The sequence below is a fragment of the Meriones unguiculatus genome, chromosome 4 (assembly GCF_030254825.1).
Source record: "Meriones unguiculatus strain TT.TT164.6M chromosome 4, Bangor_MerUng_6.1, whole genome shotgun sequence".
NCBI lineage: Eukaryota > Metazoa > Chordata > Mammalia > Rodentia > Muridae > Meriones > Meriones unguiculatus.
Window position 1 is genome coordinate 86447147 of NC_083352.1, and position 23394 is coordinate 86470540.

At 52.3% G+C, this 23394-nt stretch overlaps 1 protein-coding gene and 1 long non-coding RNA gene across 3 annotated transcripts in view; one reads left to right on the plus strand and one right to left on the minus strand.

Moving 5' to 3' along the window:
* The window catches only part of Scarb1 (scavenger receptor class B member 1), a 60925-nt gene that overhangs the window by 28693 nt on the left and 8838 nt on the right, over positions 1 to 23394 (plus strand). For both annotated transcript variants that reach the window (XM_021647237.2, XM_021647236.2), the window contains exons 2-9: positions 6700 to 6857; positions 7954 to 8095; positions 10080 to 10283; positions 11135 to 11230; positions 12772 to 12887; positions 15834 to 16000; positions 20763 to 20881; positions 22303 to 22376. In XM_021647237.2, coding sequence (XP_021502912.1) covers positions 6700 to 6857; positions 7954 to 8095; positions 10080 to 10283; positions 11135 to 11230; positions 12772 to 12887; positions 15834 to 16000; positions 20763 to 20881; positions 22303 to 22376 — 1076 coding nt within the window. The remainder of the gene's footprint in view (positions 1 to 6699; positions 6858 to 7953; positions 8096 to 10079; positions 10284 to 11134; positions 11231 to 12771; positions 12888 to 15833; positions 16001 to 20762; positions 20882 to 22302; positions 22377 to 23394) is intronic.
* On the minus strand, positions 15997 to 17792 carry LOC132653682 (uncharacterized). The gene is made up of 3 exons (XR_009591468.1): positions 17600 to 17792; positions 16881 to 17003; positions 15997 to 16137 (listed from the first exon to the last, which is right to left on the minus strand). It is a non-coding gene; the product is annotated as an uncharacterized LOC132653682 (long non-coding RNA).

The following is a 23394-nucleotide window of genomic DNA, read 5'->3' on the forward strand; positions in this document are numbered from 1 at the left end:
GCTCAACAGAAGCTTGTTAAACAGTAATAGACCCCAGAGCAAAAGGCGACCTCACAAGCCTCCCAATGACAGCTGCCCATGGTCCCGACTGGTATAAGCATCTGTTCTGTGTTTGGCATTGTGGGGGTTCTCCTCTGCTCCAGATTTGAGGCTGGCATCATCTGCCTCCCATGAGGCCACTTTATGCTGCTGCCTGTGTATTGCTAGGAGCAGCTGTGAGCACAGAGATAATGGGGTTGGGGAGGGGGACATGACACCACCAGAAGCTAAAGAAAGTCTGCACCCCACAGCCCTTTCCTAGTGAACATGCCTACTGGGGGTTCCATGTGGCTCATAAGGCTTTGTGTTAGAGACCAAGCCTCCAGCCATGGCCCTAAGCATGAGAAGATGGTCTTTGTGGTCCTTTTGAAGGTGATGATCTGGTGGGCCAGAGAATGTCCTTGAAGACAGAGAAGGCAGGGATGGAAATCAAGAGGCTGTAGGAGGCTGGGAGGGTCACCACCGGAGCTCAGGGATGCTTTGACTTCAGCTGGCCCAGGGGGCTGCTGCTTGCCACGGCTCCCCACCTGAGAGCTCTGCCCATTGGGACTCCCCACTGCCCCTCCACGTCTGTCTGGGTCCCCAGCCCTCAGGATCATGCCATCAGTCCAGGGAGGAGGCCTGCTGCAAACCTCTTGTATGGAAGTCAAGGGTCTTTTCAGTCTGTGTGGCACAGGGCTGGGGACCAGCTGGAAGAGGTCTGAGCTTGTGGGATCTGAAAGTTTCTATTCTTTAACTCTTGAGAATCACTTAATTGAAAAACGGACAAATTGCTGACAATGAAGTGGGCCATTTTACCTCGTCACACATCCCAAGGTGGTTGACCAAACCTGGACCCCAGGGGCCCACGCCCTGGGCTGGCTCAGAAATATTCCCTTGGGCGAGAGGCACAGCTTAGTGGCACAGCGTGAGGACTGGGCTTCTTTTCTGGCATCCCCAAATGCCATTATATGCGTTACATGTGTGCATAGATGTGTGTAGAGTCAAGTCCAAGTCACCTTTTTTTTTTTTTTCAGCATTTATTTTATTTCACAGTTACAGGTGTTTTACCTGCATGCATGTCTGGGCACCCTATGCATACATGGTGACTGCAGAGGCCAGAAGATGGTGCCTGGTCCCCTGGAACTGGAGTTACAGATGGTTGTGAACCACCACGTGCATGCTGGGAATTGAACCCAGGTCCTCTGGAAGAGCAGTTAGTGCTCTTAACCACTGAGCCATCTCTCCAGCCCACAAGCACTTTCTGGCTGAGCCATCTCCCCAGCCTTCAAAACTCTGTCTCAAGCTCACACTATGTCAAAGGTGCCCACAGGATGCCTGGCCCTCTGGGTGTTCGTTTCCCTCACTGGTGGACCATGGTGTTCCAGAATTGGCTTGGACTCCTTCCTCAAAGTCCTCTGAGGTGCTGCCAGGTACCTGGTGCTGGCCAGAGTTCGAGGATGCAGGGGTGAGCATCGTTGGTGGGGTTTACGGCCTGGCAAGGAGTCATGGAGCACAATGCACAGGATGAGCTCATTAACGTAATCAGGGAAACAAGAAGCGCTGAGGAAAAAACAAGAGCGGGCGAGGGATCTTGAGGCTCAGGATGGGCTGTGTGGGCCTTCCTGAGTGCAGGCACGGGGTCCCAGGAGGCCTCGCCAACAAGGCGTCCTCCACAAACACAGCAAAGGCAGAAGGAATGGCCAGTGCAAGTCCCTGAGTAAGTGTGTGAGTCTGCAAGGCAAGGGCAAGGCTGCCAGGCTGGGCTGTTGGACAGGGGAGGACACTGCGCCCGCTAGAGATGCCACTGTGGCCAAACAGAAAAGGGCTCACAGCTCAACGTTAATGTGGTAAAAGTTATAACTTTTAAATTAAAAAACCAAAAACCACTCTGGTGGGGATGGGGTGGGCATATAGATGCCAGAGCACATGCCAGGGAGAGGGGGCAATTTGTTGGAGTCGGTTCTTTCCTTTTGACATGTGGGTCCCAGGGACCCCAACTCCAGTCCTCAGGCGATAAGCACCTTCACCTAGTCATCTTGCCAGCCCAAATCTGAAAGATGAGGGCACCAAGCTTCAGATACCGGAAGGCCACACCTCTGCAGGTGTCACGCCTCCCCACCCTGATCGACAGGGCTCAAGGCTCTTCATGCTTCAGTCTCCCACAACAGCCCATGCCCTGAGAGGGCACCACTCATCACCCCATGGTTTTGAGTGAGATTCTGGCTAGTCCTCTGTGTCCAAAAGAGCCAAGTAGGATCTTTGGGGAGCCTGCCTTGCCAGCTATCCCGAGAGCCCTCCGGGTGGGGAAAGGAGCCAGTCTGTTTTAGATGAGGGCCTGTGGCCACCGGTCTCCACAGCTCTGCTGGCCTCTTGCATCTTGGGAATTCCTCTGGGGCAGACTTTTCAGACAGTGGGATGTGATCTTCCTGATATGTGTTGTGACACCCTTGTGTGTGGGTGACTGGTATTTAAAACACGGTGTGAGTGGGGTGGGGGTAGCCAGAGAAATGGCACAGAGGTTAAAGGAATGGGGTGGGGGAGCAGGTGTGGGCAGACGCTAGAAGAGAGTGTTGGGTCTCCTGGAAGCTGGAGTTACAGCTTTGTGAGGCACTAATAGAGAGAGGGGCGAGGAACTGAACCCAGTCTCCTGGGACAGCCACAAGGGCTCTTACCCACAGTCACCTCTCCAGCCGCCCCCCACAAATGACAAACAAACCAGTTAACACAAGTCTTAAACACTGTAAGGTGCACTGATATTCCCGGATCCTTGTAATCCAGACATTGGAGAGGTGGTGGCAGGAAGAGCAGGAGTTCAAGGTCATCCTCAGCTACATAGAAGGTTCAAGGCTAGCCTGGGCTACATGAGACTTCATTACATAAAAAGAATCCAAAAACCACTCAGGAGGAACAGGGTAGGATATTGAGGCAGAAACACTGTAGTTGGGGTGGAAGAGGTCATTTTGTGCTGGGAGATCACCCTGGGTGGCAGGCAGCTTTGGTTGCTGGTGTTCTGGCTGCTGTGCCAGAGAGGGGCTCCACAGAGCCCCCGGGCATTGTGCAGATCTGGTCTACTTCAGGAGTTCACACGGCTACCCGCTGGCTTCCCAGGCTGTGTACCTCACCCACGCCTACACTTATTTTGCTTGGGCTTCCTATTTGGGCACCATTTCTGAGAAATTAGATCCCTCTTGACTTGACAGTTGATCTTTTTAAAGTCATGGGCGAATTTCAGTTTGGGTATCCAATTTAGGGGCCAGCAAGGTGGCTCAGTGGGTGAAGGCGCCTGCTGCCAAGCCTGATGGCCTGAGTTCGGTTCCTGGGGCCCCCAGAAGGAGAAGAGCACCTCCTGCAAATTGTCCTCTGACCTCCACATATGCATGTGCAAACCCACTCACACAGACCCATATACACAAAACAAGTAACTGCAGTGATTAAAACAATAAAAACCTTTGTTGAGACATGCCAGCTTTCTCTGTTCTGGAGCTTCCCACAGTGGGCATCACACAGCCTGTGCCTTTTGCTTCTGCCTTTTCTGTCCCAGTAGAGCTACATTGCATCCTTCCCTTCCCTTTTTCTTTTTGAGACAGGGTTTTCCATAGCCCAGGCTAGCCTTGAACCTTTAGCTGAGGATGACCTTGAACTCCTGATCCTCCTGCCTCTGCTTCTGGAGGGCTGGGGGGACAGCTACAGGCCACTGTTCCCGCTTTGTTCAGCTCTGAGAAGGGAACTGATTTATTCCACCGGGTCACACACATGAAGTCACGAGCACCCGTGGGACTCGCCCCGTGTTGCCAAAGGCAGGTTGGTAATCTCCCAGCATCTCTCCAGATGTTTCCTAGAGGTGCCTTTTACAAACACTGCTGTCATGGGTGGACACGGAGCCTGGCACGCTCACGCAGCTGGCCAGCCTTAGCTGGAACTCCCTCCTGGGACCTTTTCCTGGCACAGGCTGTTTTGTCTTTGTTTTGTTCTCTTGCTATTGTGAGGCAGGCTGTGCAGCCAGGCTGGCAAGTCTACCAACGTTCTGCCTCGGCTGCCCGCTGTGATGATAGGGATGGGACCTAGGTCCTTGCGCATGCCAGGCAAGCTCTTTCCCACCGAGCTACATCTTCAGCACCTGTCTACATTTTCCTTTATTTGAAATGTAGTATTTACTGTTTATTTATTCTTTGAGAATCACAACATTCATACAATGTATTTAATAATATATACTTGCTACTCCTCATAGATCTCTGTACAGGTCACCTCTAACTTTACTCACAGAGATCCTCCTGCCTCTGCTTCCTGAGTATTAGGAGTAAAGGCAGGTGCCACCATGTTCAGTGCTTTTTTTTTTTTTAATTCTTTTTCTTTTTCTTTTAATAACCCACTCAATCCAATTACTGTGGCCCATATACACATAGGTAGGTAGGTAGGGGGCAGTTTTACATTATTTCCATTTGTCAAAATAGTAGCGCAGTCACCCCTGGGGTCTATGGGCTCTCAGCCATTGGTTCAGATTTGTAGGACCAGGTATATTTCTTGTCCTATGGAGAAGGCCTTAAATCCATCCAGAAAGTGGTTGGTTATCCCCATAGTATTCATGCCACTAATGCATCCGTGGGCATCTCTTCCTGGGCTGGTAAGCTGCTGGGGTCACAGCTGGGTGAGGCTGTTGATGGAATTTTCTGCCCCAGCAGTCTGCAGAGTGCCTTCCTGCACCGTGAAAGCTGAACAGCAGGGTGGAAGCTTTCAGGTCAGCACTAGGTTTATTTCTCCAAGTCCTGTATCCTCAGCAACAGGGTCTTACCATCAAGTTCTGGGGTAACCAAGAGCAATGCTAGTCGCCTGCATTGTTTGTGATCACCAGGTGACAGTGTGATGCCAGGGCCCTGCCTGATCCAGTCACTCTTTCTTGACAACTCCAATTCCTTGCCAGTTCTCATTTAAACCTTCCAGTGGCCCATGAGATGGACACCACCAGGGTAAAGTGACTGGGACAGTCACTGCCTGTCACTGCGTCTCCGGGGCTATGGTGTTGGCTAAGAATGGCAAGTGCAATACAGGGGCCAAAGCCTGGCATGGGGCACCCAGGGATACTTGGCCTGCTGCTGCCAGGGTCCTGAAGTGCCTCTCTGTGCCAGATGTTCAGGCCATGGGTGACCAGCAGCCACAGCTGTAGGAAGGTGTGATGAGGCCTCTTCTAGGTAGGGATTCTTACTCAGTAGAGGATTTACTTTCCTTGAGTCCTAGGGAAGACAGGCTATATCCAGATATCCAGCCCGGGCTTCAGCGACTCTGGCGTTGTAGTATTCAAGAGCAAACTCTGACCCAGAAAGGCAAGCTAGGCCTAAGAGGGTGTGAGCAGTGTCTGCCTGCTTGGAGTGCATCCTGACGTGGGGCTGGACCTGACCTGCCAGCTCTGGCCTGCCACCTCCTCTGGGGCCTCTGTCTGTTGTTTCTAGCTGTTTGGGGACAGTGGGATGGTTGTCCTTGTTCTAGCAGGCCTCGTTCAAAGGCAGTCTAAGGTGACATAAGCTGCCTGAAACCTGGCTTTTGGACATTGCTGTCTCTGATGAGCTGGGGGTGGTGACTCTTAGCTCTGTGGCAAAGCAGAGGTCAGGGAATGGCCCCACCTCTTCCTTCTAGCCTCTGAGAAAATTGGTGGTTCTGCATTCACCATGTATTCTCGGCTGACCTCACGTTACCATCTTCCTGCTTCAGCGTCCCAAGTGCTGAGATGGGGGACCCAGGGTTGCCTGCATGCTAGGCAAGCGCTGAGCCATGCCCCATGCCCTGCTTGCTGTTTTTCTGTCCCTCACAGCTAAGAATCCAGTCCTCATCCCTCTCCCTGTGCTCTGGCTTCCCCTGGATGCATGGAGCCTGTGCCTCCCTGATTTGGTAAAAGTGCCCACAAGGCTGGAGACAGACAGTCTCTCTACTTCCCACTCCTGTCTGCCACTCCTGGAACCTCACGTGTCAAAAGTAGCTGCTCACAGCATGCTCGGTGAATGAACGAGTGACCGGATGAATTGATGAGTGAATGAAAGAACAAATGGATGAATAAAGGGATGATGCAATAAACAAATAAAAAAGTGAAATGATCAGTGAATGAATGTGAATGGATGGATGAATGAATGAATGAATGAGGGAATGAATGGCTTACTGGGTGAATGAATGAATGGATTACTGGATGAGTGACTGAATGAATGAATGGAAGTGGAAATGCCACTGAGTCACAGCCACTTGTGCAAGACTCCAGCCCGTGGTGTACCTCCCGTGATCAACATGTCTTAGCCAGTGTTCTGTTTTGCTGTGAAGAGATGTCATGACTAAGACAACTCTTAGAAAAGAAAGCATTTAACTGGGGGTGTGTTCACAGTTTCAGAGCTTAGTCCATTATCCCCATGGCAGGGAGCATGGCAGCATGTAAGGTGGAGAGAGAGAGACAGAGAGAGAGGCTCTGAGTAGAATCTTCAAACCTCAAAGCCCACCCTTAGCGACACACCTCCTCCAACAATGCCACGCCTCCTCCAACAAGGACACTCCTTCTCTGCCAAGGGCGCACCTCTTCCAAAAATCAGCCATCTTTCCTGATGAGCATCTGAGGTCCCTGGCACGGGCCAGTCCCAAGGAGCTGTTGCAGAGCCATAAAGTGGGGAAGCCCGTCCTCTCACTCCTCCCTGTGTCTGCCCGCAGAATGTCCGCATCGACCCCAGCAGCCTGTCGTTTGGGATGTGGAAGGAGATCCCTGTTCCCTTCTACTTGTCCATCCGCTTCTTTGAGGTGGTCAACCCCAGAGAGGTCCTACAGGGTGAGAAGCCGGTAGTGCGAGAGCGTGGACCCTACGTCTACAGGTGAGGCCCGGCAGGGTGGGGTGGGGTTTCGGTGAGCTGGCTGCTCATGTACATGTGTGTGTGTCACACAGGGGTGGGGTACAGAGGATCTAAGAGGGCACAAAATACACAGAATGGCTGCTCTTGAGTCAGAAAGGTCAGACAAAAGTGCAGAAGCGAAACCAGGGGAAAAAAAGCAGCACCTGAGAAGCGAGTTGCAAGCAGGGAGGGGGCAGAGAGAATGGAGGGGCCTCGTGTCTTAGTTGACATGGCCTGTGTGGGCCTGTGTGAGAAGGAGACTTGTGACTCCAAGGATGGGAGAAGGACTTGTGGGCCTGGGATGGTGGGCTGAGCAATGCAATGGTCCTGAGGCAAGGGTATTGGGGAACTGTGAGGAAGCCAGCTCATGGTATAAGTAACCTGGGACTGAGAGGTGCAGGGCCTGGGGCTTTTCTGCCAGCAACTCTCACCTAGGTTTCCTGTGGCTACAGCCACCTGCTGATGGGGGGGGGGGGTGTTATTATAGTCCTATCCTACAGATGGAAGAATTGAGGCTCCAGAGATAGAGAGGCTCATTCAGTGCCACAGGTCCTAATCCTGGGCTCTCATGGCTGAAACTATGGCTCAGAGTGCTGCCTGGCCCTTCACCCTTGGACAGGGAGCTTTACTTCCGTATGGCCTGTTTCCCCATCTGTGAGATGGGGATAGTAGCATCGTCTGTGGGTGGGCTCAGGGACCAGATGAGATGGTTAGTTTGTGTCTCCAAGCTCAGTGTCTGGCATGCAATAAGCTCTCAGTAAACTCTGGCTGTGTAGATACCTGCTTGCTACTGGGGGCTGGTTGTCAAGTGGAAGGGAGAGGTGGGGATTTGGGGTTCTTTCCACAGGGGCTCAGAGAGCCTTGTGGCTGGTGAGGGTGAGCAGAGAAGGGCCGGCTGGTGGTAGCAGTGTCTTGCCATGGGCAGACAGTGGGGTATATACACGTGAGGCAGCCACCTTGCTTGGTTGGGTATCAGTGCACCAACACTCCGGGATCCCTGGCTCCCAGGCTATGCTCGGAGCTGATGGGAACACCCATCTGGCCTCACAGACCCAACCAGCTCAATGTCTCTTTACAGGGAGTATAGACAAAAGGTCAACATCACCTTTAATGACAATGATACTGTGTCCTTCGTGGAACACCGCAGCCTCCATTTCCAGCCAGACAAGTCCCAGGGCTCAGAGAGTGACTACATCGTACTGCCTAACATCCTGGTCCTGGTGAGGCTGTGGCCCTGTGTCAACCCCATGCTCGTCCCGCTTCCTCCCCTCTTAGCCTCCGAGGAGTCAGTGAGCAAGGGCCACCTTGGCCCCACCGTCTCCATAGTGACCACCCATCCTTCTCCTGACATTAGTACCCTTCTGAGACTCTGGGACCTCCACCGTGGTCCCTGACGAAACCTGAAAACCAGTGCCACTGGGAGCCAGCGTGGCAGGGTCCCTCCATCTGGGCAGGTGGGAGTCAGGAAGATCAGGCATTTATTGAGCACACTCAGAGTTGCTGAGTCAATGCCTCAGTGCATGCTGGGACCCACTCAACACAAAGCAGTCCCAGCTGTTCAGGGGAGGAAGCAATAGTCGGGCCAAGGCAGGGCATTTATGCTGAGGGATCAGGAGGACCCTCCTCAAGGGCAAAGTGTCAGACACAAATTGGGCCAGTGTTAACAAGCCGGATCCTGTGGTCAGATACCACAGTTCTGGCTGAAGTTTGAAGACAGGGAGCATGGTGCAGGTGGGGGGTGGGGACAGCGGAGGCATGATGTCACTGGGTAAGCATGGCCATTCCCAGTGAAACTAACTTGAAAGATTGAGAATATGAACTTTGTGTGATTTTTCATACTTTTTTGGAAGAGTCTTTTGATTCCCTACACCCACCCCCAGTCTGAGAAAATTGCCAAAAACACCAGCTTTCACACAGGCGACATAGAGAGGTGCTGGCTGGCTTTGCCCCTTATGGCCCCTTGCCTCCAACCCCCCCATGCCCATTTTCAGAGGCATCTCCAGATACCACAGGGGCTTCCAGAGACCGCAGGGGCTGGAGGAAATTTGTTTTTATTTTTATTTATTATTTTATTTATCATCATCATTTTGAGACAGTCACTATGCAGCCCTGGTTGTCTCTGTGAAGACCAGGCTGGCCTTTAACACAGAGAGATCCTCATGCCTCTGCCTCCCTAGTGCTGGGACTAAAGGCATGTGTCACCACGTCTGGCACATAACTAACTCCTTTTTTGTATTAGTAAACAACAGCAGGGCCAGCAGGATGGGCAAAGTAGGTCAAAGGTGCCTGTCACTAAGACAGATGATCTGAGTTGAACCTTCAGGACCCGCATGACTCCCACAAGTTGTCCTTTGACCTCTATCCATGTGCTATGGCACCCCTCAATAAATATAATAAAAATCCAGTGTTGAATCCTAATAATGAAGGAGATCTATGAGTGTTAGGGGGGAGGAGCATCACATGTTTGCTGGAAATAACCTGGAAACACCATGATTGCTCTGGTGGCAGACGGTTGCTTCGGGTTGAGCAGCCTTTCGGAAAAACTCAGAGTCCAGATGCTCCAGACGGAGGAAAAGCACACACGAGAACTATAAACTCAGCTGCATCGGGGCACTTTGGCCCTGGTGGCAGGGAGCAGGTGTTCTGGGCTCTGAGTGTTGAGATGAGGAGGAGACATGAGAAGTGGGGTGGGATCTATGTGAAGAGGCCGAGGCAGGAAGATGCTGGACCAGTCAGCTTAGACTACACATCGAGACCTTGTGGTTAAAAACATGGAGGCGGAGGGGGCTGGGGAGACTTTCTCAGTATGCTGTGTTTCTGGGCTCATGTTACTGATAGGGTGAGGTTCTCATCCTCATTATAAACAGGGCACCTGGCTCCCTTCTCTGGTAGCCCTGCCCCTACTCAGCATGAAGGATAGCGTGGGGACCTCCTTCTCTGCGTCAAAGCTCTACAGAGCATCTCCCGGTGGTTCACTGGTTCCTTTCAGGCCACAGGACGGCTTCTGCATGCCAGGCCTGAGCTCCGTGGCTGCCTCTGACTCCCTGTGAAGTTCCCTTACTCTGAGCCCCTTGGTTGTTGCCCTGGCAACATGGATCCGGGAAGGGTCCACCCCGAGGGCCCGAGCTCTTGGCCTGAGGTTGAAGGCAGGGGAGGTTGTCCCACCTTGTCCACCGTCCTAACCCCTGGCCCTTGGCTTTCCAGGTGGGGGCAATGATGGTGGAGGACAAGCCTACAAGCCTGAAGCTGATGATGACCTTGGGGCTGGCCACCATGGGCCAGCGTGCCTTTATGAACCGCACGGTTGGTGAGGTCCTGTGGGGCTATGATGATCCCCTCGTGAATTTTTTGAACAAATACTTTCCAGATATGTTCCCCTTAAAGGGCAAGTTCGGCCTGTTTGCTCAGGTGAGTGTCCTCCTTCCACACAGAGAGCTGGGTGTCACTGAACGCAAACTAGCTTAAGCAAAATTGGGGAATTATCAACTCATACAGCGGGAGACGCCAGGATTGCGTTCCCGTGTGGCCTGATCCAGTTCAAGTCGGGGCTGTGACTGGGGTTTAGCTTAGAAAGTTGGAGGCTTTGCTGAACTCGATCCCAGGACTTGAGCCTAGAGACTCAGACCTCAGATGTCCCATCAGTGCTACTCAAAGATGCCCACTTGTCCTCAATCTTGACCTTCGGTAACCTGAACTAACATTTAATCCCTTACTCAGAGAAGCAGAAGCGGGCAGATCTCTGAGTTTGAGCCAGTCAGTCCAGGACAGCTAAGTCTACACAGAGAAACCTAACCCTGTCTTGAAAAAACCAAAAACAAAACCAACCAAACAAAAAAGATTTGATCCTTTGCCAGGAAGGGTTTCTCTGTGTAGTCCTGGCTATCCTGGAATTCAGTACGTAGACCAGGCTGGCCTTAAACTCACAGACATCAGTCTACTGACAACTGTGATGTCCCTGCACCCCACTTAAATGCTTTTTTTCTTAATTAGCTGCAGGGCCTGATGGAGTAGGCATGGGAGTATGAGGCAGGAGGATGGCAAGTTCAAAACCAGCCTGGACAACTTATGAGACCCTGCCTCAAAATGTGAAGTGAAAAAGAAGGCTGGGGTGGAGCTCAGTGTACGAGCACTTGCCCAGGATGTGCATGGCCCTGGGTTCTAGACCCACCGTGGGCTCAGTCAGTGCAGCAGTGATGGGGGGCACCTGGTCTCATGCCCCCAGCCCAGGGCTAAGGGCACCATTCCCTGCCTGTCTGCAGATGAACAACTCCGATTCTGGGCTCTTCACTGTGTTCACGGGCGTCCAGGACTTCAGCAAGATCCACTTGGTGGACAAATGGAACGGGCTCAGCAAGGTGAGCAGGAGGGGAGAGTGTCCCCATCTGCAGCAGGCACTAGACTGGGACAAGCCTGGGAAGACGGCAAGTGCTTTGGAGAGGGCGTCGGGGTCACCGGAGGACTTCACGGGCCCCAGAACTGTCCCTGGAGTGCTTCTGCTGGGAACTCTTCACTCTTCCATTCCCGAATGTTCGTTTACAAGGCAGACAGGAAGACATTCCCATAAAGATAAGACAATGGAGGCCCAGCATCTTGCCAGGCCCACCCGGAAACCCCTAGCAGCTTCCTGGCTATTTACCCACCCAATGCCTCTGTGTACCCAGAGAAATGTGTTTTCCTTCCTTCTTTGAACACACAGAGATCCTATCATGTGCTATTTTCCTGCTGTCTCTTCTTCTTAGGACATCTTTACATGTATACTGTGGTTTGGTTTGGTTTGGTTGGTACTGAAGATGGAGTCCAGGCATCCTCAGCAAGGGCACTACCACTGAACCACACTTCTGCCCTTCACTGGGGCATTCTAGGCAGGGGCACTACAGCTGAGTCATGCCCCCAGCCCTCACTGGGGGATTCTAGGCAAGCCCTACCTACTGAGCCACCTCACTGTCTCTACTCTTTTTCTTCTTAAATTTTTATTTTGAAATAAGGTCTGATTATGTATCTCAGGCAGGCTTTACACTTTCAACCCTCCCGTGTCAATTACCTCCCAAATGTTTAGATCATAGGTGTGTGCTACCACACCCAGGCAGCAGCCATTTTTGGTGGGTTCTGGTCAGCTCTTTTCTTTCTTTTACTTTTATTTTTATTTCATGTACACTGGTGTTTTGCCTGCAAGTATGTCTGTGAGAGGGTGTTGGCTCCCCTGGAACTGGAGTTACAGAGGGTAGTGAGCTGCCTTGTTGGTGCTGGAAAGTGAAGCCAAGTCCTGTGGAAGAGCAGCCAGTGTCCTTAACTATTCTGCCATCTCACCAGCCCTAACCAGGTCCCTAACCAGCCCCTAACCTCTCCCTGCAGAGGTCAGTGCAAAGGGCATGGTTTATTTATTTATTTATTTTTGTTTTTGAGACACGGTCTCACTGTGTAGCTCTGGCTAGCCTGTAACTCACTATGTAGACCAAGCTAGCCTCAAGATCGCAAGAGACCCACCTGCCTGTGCCTCCCTAGTGCTAGAATTTAGGCCATGGCTGGCTTGGGTATTGGTTTTCAGTCCTAGTCTCCCTAGCTAGAGGCAAGTACTCTGATGGCTTCAGTTTCCAGGCCTTCAGCTGCTCCTACTGTCACTTTAATAGCTCCCTTGGCATTTCCCAACTTTTCTTGTTGGCTTATCCTAGGGGAGGGAACAGGAAGATGTAGGTAATGGACCCATTGTACAGGCGACTTAACTGAGTCCCCAGCAATGCTGTGTGTTCAGGCCCCACTGTGGGGAGCAAGAAGCCGGGCCAGATGCTGTGTCTTCACAGCCTGCTCACAGGGTTGGGTATGATGGATGCATTGGGGCATTATTGAGTACAGGCCTTGGCTGTCCCTCAAGGCTACACCTTATTCTGTCCTCCCACAGGTCAGCTATTGGCATTCGGAGCAGTGCAACATGATCAATGGGACTTCTGGGCAGATGTGGGCACCATTCATGACACCCCAATCCTCGCTGGAATTCTTCAGCCCAGACGCCTGCAGGTAACCCTTGTCTGGGGGACTCCCCCGCTTCCTGATTCAGGGTCTCGCTCCTGGGGTGTGCACCCAAAGTGTCTGCCCCGCTGTGTACTGTGGCCCAGTCGTTTTTCTTATCACCATGACAAAATACCTGACAGAGGTGACTTGGGGGAGGAAGGATTATTTTGGGTTTCAGTTCTAGAGCATTTGCACCTTGAAGGGTCTACAATCTCCCCAAACAGCACCCCCAGCTGGTGTCCAAGAGTTCAAGTGTGTAGCCTGACTACCTTGGCTTGTTTGTGGGCACCACAGGCTGAGGCAGAGCCCAGAGAAGCTGCAGGCGGTGGTGACTGGAGGCTCAGTCGTGGCAGTGGTGGTGGTGAGAGGTGACGGTAGAGAAGGGTTAAGGTCTTGGGTGAGCTGTGAAGTGAAGTTGGAGGTCTGGGGTCTAGAACCTGGATCTTTGACTGCTGGGCGCATTTCCCTCTCAATCTACCAATCTCCAATTCCCCTGCCTCAGAGGTGTGCTGGGGTCTGGTAGCTTGGGCTCCACCATCCCAGGGTCCTGACTCTGAACAGGTCTTCAGAGACCCATTCCCAAGTGGTACTCTAGCCCATGTTCCATTCTGGCCATGCTGGAGATGACCTTAGTCTGGGAACTCACTGGGCTGACCTTTGATCCCTCTGCCTCTCTAAGCTAACACAGACGACGATGCAGCGTGCCAGGTGTGAACACAGACATGACGGATGGGCAAAGTCTGTGTGCTTTGGTAGCTGCGTCCCACGGGGGACTTTCAAAAGCAGAACTTCGTCATTCCTCACATTTTATTACTATTTTTAATTGGCGTCTGTGTGGGTCCGTGCACACGAGTACAGGTGCTTGTGAAGGCCAGAAGAGGACATCAGATCACCTGGAGCTCCTGTTATAGGTGGTTGTGAGCTGCCTGATGCGGGTGCTGGGGACAGAACTTAAGTCTTCTAGAAGAGCAGTAAGTGCTCTTAACCACAGACCTCTCCAACCCGTTTATTCATTTGTGTGTGTATGTGTGTGTGTGTGTGTGTGTGTGTGTGTGTGTGTGTACCCTGCTGGTAATGGAACCCAGGGCCTCATACACACTAGGTAAGTGGTCTGACACTGAGTCGTGCCCCATTCTTAAACAGGACTTCAGACTTAGAGAAAACATCTTCAGCCCAGCCAAACTGGTGGCCACTGTCAGTGACACAGACAAGTGACAGGGCTCAGGGCGGGGGAGTTGGCTCAGTCAGTAAAGTACAGACTGTTCTAGCAAGAGGACCTAAGTTCAGGCCCTCGGAACCCACATAGCGCTGTGCCTAGCAACCCAGCCATGGTGAGGTGGAGGCCTGAGAATCCCTAGACATGGAAATCCATTAAGCCTGGCAGAATTCTGTGAAAGCAGGCTGCAGGCCAGGTCCCCCTTTCCTTCAGTCCTTCACGAGGTGTTCTCCAAAAACAAAGGCCTCTTCTTACACAGTCACAAGGATCAAAGTCAGGGAATTTAACATTGACCCGATAAGATCGGATAAGATGACACTGCTGCAAAAAATTAAAAACAAACCATGCTTATAATTTTAGATTATGGTCCATCCTTATGGGTCAGGGTGGAGATCAAAGCAGGCAGGTGGTCAGCTCACTCACAAGAACAGAGAGTCAAATTGAATGCACTCATGCCTGGGGTTCAGAGGATTGTCTCCATTCTTATACACTCCATGACTAAAACCGAGGGAATGGTGCCTCCCACAGTGCATTGGGCCTTTCCATATCTATTGAGGGAATCAAGACCATTTCACAGCCACTTTGATCTAGACAGTCCCCCACTAAGAGCCTCTTCACAGGAGATTCTAGATATGCCAAATTGACAATTAAAACTTACAGTGTGGGTCACCCTGTGTTCCATCAGATGTGCATTTGAGATCAGACAACAGGGCAAATGGACAGAGAGGAGTTAGGGTGGGTGAGGGGCACCTGGAGAGCTGAAGTCTGGTGTGTGCATTCCAGGCTGGGGGAGAAGTGGATTACAGAGTTCCTGGGACAGAAAGGGACTTGCTTGAAGAGCATGTATAAGGCCCTGGGTGGGTGCAATGAGACAGGAAAGTTGAGAGGAACCGTGGAGGACATCTCACTGCAGCTTCACAGCAGGGCCATGGCGAGTCACAGGAAGCCATTGCCCAAAGCCCTGGTTTCCACAGTCCTCGGTTCTCGAGTTTCTATCGAGAGAGCACGGCATTTCATTGTAAGGGAACAGGAGCTCTGTAAATTTCTAATTATCCCAGATGACTGACCACACCTATCACAGCAGGATGCTGTGCAAATGCTAGCTTTCTTTATTGTTTGGGGAACAATGAGAAACTATACCAGGTCAACAGTACAGGTGCAACTCTACCCCAAATGTTTTGTTTTGTTTTAAACAGGGTCTTATATCATTCAGGCTGGCCTTGAACTTGCTGTGTAGCCAAGAATGACCTGGACCTCCTGGTCCTCCTGCCTCCTCCTCCTGATTGCTCGGCTTTCATCACCACACTTGGTTTATACCAATGTTGGATGGGGGTCTAACCCAGGACCTAGGGCAGTTCTCAACCTTCCTAATGCTGCAACCCTTTAATACAGTTTCTTAAGTGGTGGTGATCCCCAACCATGAAATTATTTTCATTGCTATTTCATAAGTGTAATTTTGTTATGAATCATAAGGCAAATACCTGTGTCTTCTGATGGTCTGTTGGGGACTGGCCTAGGGCCTGCCAGGCTGGTCTGGGTTCTGGTTTTAAATTTGCCTAGTTGCAGGGAAGCTTTGGCTGGTTGGGGAGCTGAGGGAGCAGGCAGAACACTGAGGGACCACTGACGTTTTCCCGGCAACAGGTGGCTAGCGTCACAGCTGTTCCTGTGGTTTCCTCTGCAGGGCTGCCCCAGCCTCTGTCCTCAGGGAACAGCCCTCCCCCTGCCTCCCCCTGCAGGTCCATGAAGCTCATCTACCAGGAATCAAGGGTGTTTGAAGGCATCCCCACTTACCGCTTCACGGCCCCCAAAACTTTGTTTGCCAATGGGACCGTCTACCCACCCAATGAAGGCTTCTGCCCGTGCCGCGAGTCCGGCATTCAGAATGTCAGCTCCTGCAGATTTGGTGAGTGTCTTGGCCGCGCTCCCTGCCTCTAGGCTGAGGTGACAGGGTGGTACCAGGATTTTATCTGCTGCCAGCTTGCTCTCCCATTAATCTCTGGTCTCTGCACTCCTGATCATCTCAGTGCTACAGATAGGGAGCTAAAGGTAAGCGGAAAAGATAACGCCATCCCGATAAACGTCCCACCAGCACGCGTTATCCACAGGCCATGGTGCTCTGGAGTCTGAAGGGTCCTGCCCTCAGATTAAGATTCCGACCGTGGAGAGGAGCCTGCCCTCGTCCCTTTCCTGCTTTTCCTAGGCTCGTCATCCCTTCCTTTCTTTCAATCTAACATCCAGGTTGAGATTGGGTAGGGCTGCGTGGCCCAAGTTAGCTTCTCTCTTGCATTCTCCCCGCTTCTGCCTTGTGAGTCCCAGGATGGTAGACGCATACCCCAACACCAGTCCCCCCCCCAAAAAAAAAAAACACAACTTCATTCTATGATCGCCTCCTCTGTCCAACTCTTACAGTTTTCAGGACTCCAGAGACTGGTTGGATGGGGGCCACTGTGAGACTAAAGAATATGAATGACACCTGGTCTGGAGCCTGGTGGCTGCGGCTGTAACTCCTTTGACCCCTAAGGTGGGCGGGTGGGAATGTCCCCTGGGGCCATTCACCTGCTGGGGAACAAGGGCTTGGCAGAATCTACCCTTCATTCGAACTGGCAACTCTCCAGTTGTGTAAAACTGTCTTCAGCCGAGTTGAGTGTGAATCTCGGTGCTGGCTGTGTCCCCAGGCATTTGCTCTGAGTTCTAATCCTGTGCAAGACCCTGCCATGCCCCACCTCTGTTGCTCAATTTGGATACTTGGGTGTCAGCTTCATGCCGCACCCCTCACCCCTCACCTGCATTCAGGCTCAGGCAGCTCCGGGTACCTCCCACGCAGCCTTTCTCCTTCCTATTCAGCTTCTCCCCCAGTCTGCCACCGTGGTCCCTTCCGTCACTTGCCAGCTCATATTGCACCAGACCTAAGTCAAATTGAAATTTCAAGTCTCCCGTGTTCAAATCCTCTCAGGGGCCCTCTCTGGTCTCCCGTCCCCTCTGGCCCTCCAGCCATCCTATTGAGCCTTCCTATTTGCTTGTCCATGTTATTTAACGTACATGTTACTTAATCCTTCCCTGCCCGTCTCCTTCCTAGACTGCAAACCCAGTGGCCACGGCCCCTAGTCCCATCTCCTAAGATGACCTGATAGCAGCTGTTCACAGAGTGTTGAAATATGCAGAGACATGCCTGTACTAGAATCTAGAAGGCTTGAAGCTTGGTGGTGGCCCAGGTCTGGTGGCTTCTCTCCGGCTAGGTGTGACTTTCAGGACCTGTTTGGGTGAAACACTATTTTGTAGCTGGCGAAGTGGGCTCTGGGGCTACTGCCACAAGGGTAGGAGGAAGAGAAGCCAAGAGATGACAGATCAAAGTCTGGGATTTTCCTGGAGCCTGCCAGGTCCCCCCGCTGTACAGGGCCCTGGGGCATCGGTAGCAGGTGGCAGGTGCCTGGCCTAACTGGGAACTTGTTGGTTTTGAGCTTCTAAGGCAGAGCCCTTCAGGGGCATGGTGTCTAGGCCTTACCTGTGGGCAGGAAGTGCCATCCACAACCCCAGTTCTGCCTTCCCCTCCGTGCGTGGCTGAGCGGTTACTCCTTGCCGCAGCAAACAACTCACAGCTTGCTCCTGTCGGTCCAGCTGCGATCTAGTCCCTGAGGCTGCAGGAACAGCGACAGGCCCATATCCCATAGAGCTCTGCTGACCGAGACAGAATTTCAGCTGTGCCAAGAATCTAAGTGTGCTTGTGTCTGTAGCTTGTTCCTTTTTTTTTTTGGGGGGGGGGGGTATAAACGTGCATGTGCGCAGGAGCTGTGTGCAGGCTTATGGCATGCATGGAGGCCAGAGGTGGGTGTCTTCCTTAATCACTCTCTGCCTTAGCTCAGTCACTCTCTATTTACTTCTTTTTTGAGACAGATTCTGTCACTAATCCTGGACCTTGCAAGCTCCTGGGATCCACCTGTCTCTGCCTCCCAGCGCTGAGGTGGTTTTTTCATAGAGTTTCTCTGTGTGTCCTTGGCTGTCCTGGACTCTCTTTGTACACCAGTCTGGCCTCAAACTCACAGAGATCCACCTGCCTCTGCCTCCCAGAGTGCTGGGATTGCAGGCGTGCACCACTGTGCCTGGCCACATCTGGTTTTCTATGTGAGTCCTGGAGACTTGAGCTTGGGTCCTCATGCTTGCACGGGAGGCACTTTCCTGACTGAGTCATTTTCTGTGACCCCTAAAGCTTGCTCTAATGAGGCAAGAACAAGAAAGGGGAAGAAGGACTCAGAAGCTAGGGAACACAGCCCTGTGGCCGCCAACAACCCCACAAAAGAGGCAGACCTTGCAGGACCCAGCGTTTTCCTGCTTCTCCTGCCCACTGGCCTGATGTTTGGCCTTGCAGCTCTCTGCCTGTCACTCGACTTTGTGTAGATGGAGTCATGATGTGTGTTCTTCCCTCTCATTCCCCGATGCCACTCCTTGTCACGGGGGTATGGTCCATCTGCTAGATGGGGTGGTGACTGAGTTTGACCTGTGATATGTTGGGTGGTGTTCCATGGTGGGCATAGCTCTGCCTGCCTTATCCCTTCCTGGCTCATGGAGCTCTCTCTTGGCATTTCACCATATCAAGGGTGGTTCTAGAACAATCTCCACGTGCTGCCGGGGTGCACCTGAATCCGCACTTCGGTGGCATTTTATCTGAAGAGAAAGAATGCACATAGGTTTCCCTTCCTTGGTCACAAGAATTTCTTGGACTCAGGCCTCCCCGAATCTCATCTTCCTGTCGTGGGAGCACCTTGGAGCTTTCCTGAAGTGCCCCTTAATCACAGCTGGGGTAATCCGGAGCAGTTAAGTCTGGATACATGGGTCATAAAGCTATAAATTAATTATGCTTATTGCCTGGGTGTGCCTCTCTGTTTGTAATTTATATTTAAAAAAAAAAAGATGATGATGGTGATGAAACACATCTGCTGTTAGAGAACCACATGGCGGTGCCATATGCAGCAGGCCTGTGTTACAAGCCATGACACTGTTAGACTCTGTGCCTTCCCGGTCTGCTGAAGTGGCAGCTTTCATTTTCCCCAGATTCGTGGTGTCCCTCCTATAGAAATGGGGTTCTGGTGTTTGCTGGTGTCTCCATTCACAGCTTGGATGGGAGGATGGACAGGGTTTTCCAAAATGAAGGCAAATCCAGGGTGACTTTGGAGGGTCCGTGGATGTGACATTAGGCTCTGGCATCTCTGCTCTGTTCTGTTTTAACCCTGGCATCGTGTTTTCACGAGGGATTGAAGGCCGCCCCGGGGGTCACCAACCTGACTTTCTGACAGGACCAGATACCTCTCTGGAGTGTCGAAGGCTCTAGGATTCACCTGGATTCTCAGTGACCCTTGCTCTCTGCTGCCTTTCTGCCCACACGCGCCTCCCGGCTAGGGCATTTGTCTGTCACGGTGGCACAGGTGCAGCGCCCTCGGGTTGGACACCTGCATTTTAAGATGGCCGTGACAGCCGGGTTAGTAAACTGTGTTGTGTCGTGCATGGCTCAGGATGTCCCCAAGGGAGAATCACAGGGACCAGAGAATGAAGGATGTTTGGGAACCCAAAAGGGTAAGGGATGGCACAAAGACCAATGCCCCACACCGAAAACATCCTGGTTTTCATTTTCAACCCGCATTTGAACCTGAGGCCACAGGCTACAGGTAAGCACCAACTCTGAAGAAGCAGAGGCTTCAGCAGGGAGAGTACAGTTTGAGGTTCAGAGATCCACTTGCCTCTGGCTCCCAATTAAAGGAGTATGCTTTCCCGTGTGGCTTTGGGATTTTTTTTATGTGGTATGATTTTTCATTATGTGGTATGTATTCTCCATGTTTGTTTGTGCACATAAGCGCGGGTCTCTGCCGACACCAGAGGCCTCAGATTGCAAGCAGCTACAGTTACAGGGGGTTCTGGGCCATCTGAACTGCCCAGGTCCCCTTGACTGCTGAGCCACCTTCCAGCCCCAAGGCTTTCCTTTTCTTGTTTTAGAGTTCCTGGTAAAAAAACACAGTGCAGCCACCTTCAATGGACCTGTTGCCCTGGGGCCTCTTGTAGTCTCCTGAGGGAGGCTTGTAACTCACCCATCAGGCCCTTTCGCTGAGGTTGCTATGTTAGGCCACTTTGCTTTTTGGTGGCAAGGTCCTGCCTTGGGGTCCTGGGCGGGAATCTCTTGGCAGTACTGTCCCGTCCCCTCGTGTGGATGGCAGAGACCCGCTCATGTGCGCCCGTGAGCTACAGTGCCTGCGGAGATTCAAACTCCCCTTCCATTCTCAAACTCACACAGCCTTGGTTTTCCCTTCCAGCCTCGTCTTCCATGATTCCCTTGTGCACCTCCAGCCCAGGGGCTTGAACCTCTGCCTCTGTGCTCTCACCTCTGCCACACTCCTACCCGGAATGCCTTTCCCTTGCCCGGTAGCAGCTGCTCTCCCCTCCTCCGCCCACCCCCGCCACCAGAATCAGCCACGCTGGCTCCATCCACCCTTCCAGTGTCCTGTTGCCCAGCTTCTTTACACAGTGAAGGAACGATTCTCCGTACCCAGGCACCAGCGCTCACATCTTGTTAATGCCCCCACAGACTGTATAGGTCTGTTTCCTTGTCCCTGCGCCCGTGGCACCCAGCTAGGCCAGTGTGGAGCTCCTGCCTTCTGACTCCTCTCTCTCCTCTCCTCCAGGTGCGCCTCTGTTCCTGTCCCACCCTCACTTCTACAATGCAGACCCTGTGCTGTCGGAAGCTGTACTCGGTCTGAACCCTGACCCGAGGGAGCATTCCTTGTTTTTAGACATCCATCCGGTAAGCTCTGCTCCCTGCGAGAGGGCCGGTTCTGCCGGCTGCTGTCTCCCCCAGCAACACCCCCTACTCCCACAAGCACAGAGCTGGCTCAGACTGGGCCAGGGGAGCCCACTTCCTTCCACAGTGGGCGGCTTCTAGAACTTCAAGCTGTCAAAGGTCTTACTTTACCCCAATTCCAGAGTTCAGTGATGTCATTACTTTTTTTATTGGGTCCTATAAAAAAGATATAAGATAGTAAATTAATTAAGGAATATCAGCTGGGACGCCTCCTGCTCCAGAGATATCCTTGATGGTTGGTGTCAAGACACTAAAGACTGTGGGCCACAGCATCTCGGAGAAATCAGGGTGAGGAATTTGTCCTGCCTTAACTCCTGTCCACCAGCCCAGCCAGGAGGATGACGCTCACACAGGCCCTCTCTGCCTCTGGCCCCTGTAGGAAATGTCCAGTAGGGCTGGTGTCTTCACCATTACCTTGGGAGCCCTCTAGGCCCCTAGCCTTCATGGACACCTGTGATACCCTGAATGCATTCTGTAAAAAACTTTTTTGTCTTACTGTGTAGGGATGGGAGCCCAGGCCTCACATTCTGAGCTGTGCCTTCAGTTGACTTTGAACTTCCAATCCTCCTGCCTCGGTCTCCAAGTGCATCTTTGCACCTGGCTCACAGCTGAGAGTTATTGCAGAGGAAGGGTGCGAGGACGAACTGGCAGAGAGGGTGGGCACATGGGGGGAAGGTATCTCACTCACGTCTTCCCCAGGTTGTGTCCAGCTCTCCAGCAAAGAACCCAACGTGTAGCTGTTTTACAACAGGAAAGCTCCTCTAGGGGCCTGGGTGTTAACTGGGGACCTGCCCTCCGTGGGGCAGATCCGTGCCCCAGGCTCCCAGAGGACGCAAGTGTCTGGTATTAACTACCTAGTTTATGCAAATGGTTGTGGCAGAGTGAGGCCAACCCCCTAGCTTAGGGAATGAGGAACCCCTGGAACTCACATTTCAAGGCTCACACTGGGTGCCTACCCTGGCAGACTTCCTGGAGAGGGTCACCCTGCCCACCCATGGTGGATCTGCGTGCGTGGTTATGACACCCGTGCCTCCGTCCGGAAGTCATATCCAGTTTCTGGAGGCCTTCGCCCAGTTCCCCTTTGCCCTGGGGGCAGGAGGGACCTGGGTGTGCTGGGCTCAAAGCAAAGGTGATGTCCTTGCCCTCTACTGTGGGTGGTACGGAGCTGAGAGGTGGCCTCCTGCCTCCTGTCATCCTTGCAAGAGTCTCATGACCTGGGCAGGGCTAACTGCCTTCTCAGCAGAGAGATAGCCACCACAGAGCCCTACTCCCCATTCTGGAACCGAGGTCTCCTTTCACCACCCTTTCTTATTTCATTCTAAAACCCACAGCCTTGTATCCCTCCTCACTGTCTTCTGCTCCAGGTCACTGGGATCCCCATGAACTGTTCTGTGAAGTTACAGATGAGCCTCTACATCAAATCTGTCAAAGGCGTTGGGTGAGTGGGGTAGGGCCACAGCTTCTGAAGGCACCGGGGGCCAGGAGGCTTCATTGGTGGGTGCAGGCATGGCACAGGACGAGGCGGGACTCAAGGTATAGGACTCATCACCTCTCTCTTCCTGTAAAGGTGTCTTTGCTCTTGATGGAGACCCAGCCTGCACCCTGACATTCCTTCTTCAGTCCCCTTTTCTAAGGTGTCTTCTCCCATTAGCCAGATTAGTTGGCCCACACTGCCTCCCATCACAGAATGGACACAGAATGGATTTGCCTGCTTATGTCTGTGCACCATGGGAACACAACACCCACAGAGGCCAGAAGAGGGCATGGGATCCCAGGGACCTGGAGTTACAGAGAGTTGTGAGCCATTTTATGGGTGCTGAGAATTGAACCTGGGTCCTCTGGAGGAGCAGCCAGAGCTCTAAACCACTGACCTATTTTCCTCCGTTCCCTAGATTTACTTTGTTTTTAATTATGTGTAGTGAACAGAGCAAGACTAGTAAGGCTTCTGCCCATTCTGTGCTTGCCAGGCAGAAGCTTGATAGAAAGAGTCCAGCCATGGGGCTACCGGCTGGTCACCCCTCGGGGTCACAGACCAAATGCCTGGGAACCACTCAGAAGGATGTGATTGAGGAAAAGATGGGCTTCTGGCTTGAGTGGAATGAAACCAGCAGGGCCTGCAGGACTCATACTCTGAGCCCAGCCCTCACCCTCTGTGGGGGAAACTGAGTCTAGGACTCACCTGACTCAGCTAGGCAGACACACACACACACACACACACACACACACACACACACACACATATACCAGGACCTCATGCATGCTGAAAAAGCATTCTTTCACTGAATTATACCCCTGCTGCCCTCTTTTCACTTTTTATTTTGACACAGGGTCTCACTAAAATTGCCCAAGCTACCCTTGAACTCGATTGATAGAGCATCATAGCCTTGACCTTGGAATGAGTCCCGCACCACTCAGTTTGGCTTATCCAGGCTCTAAGACTGGAGGCCAAAGCGGGC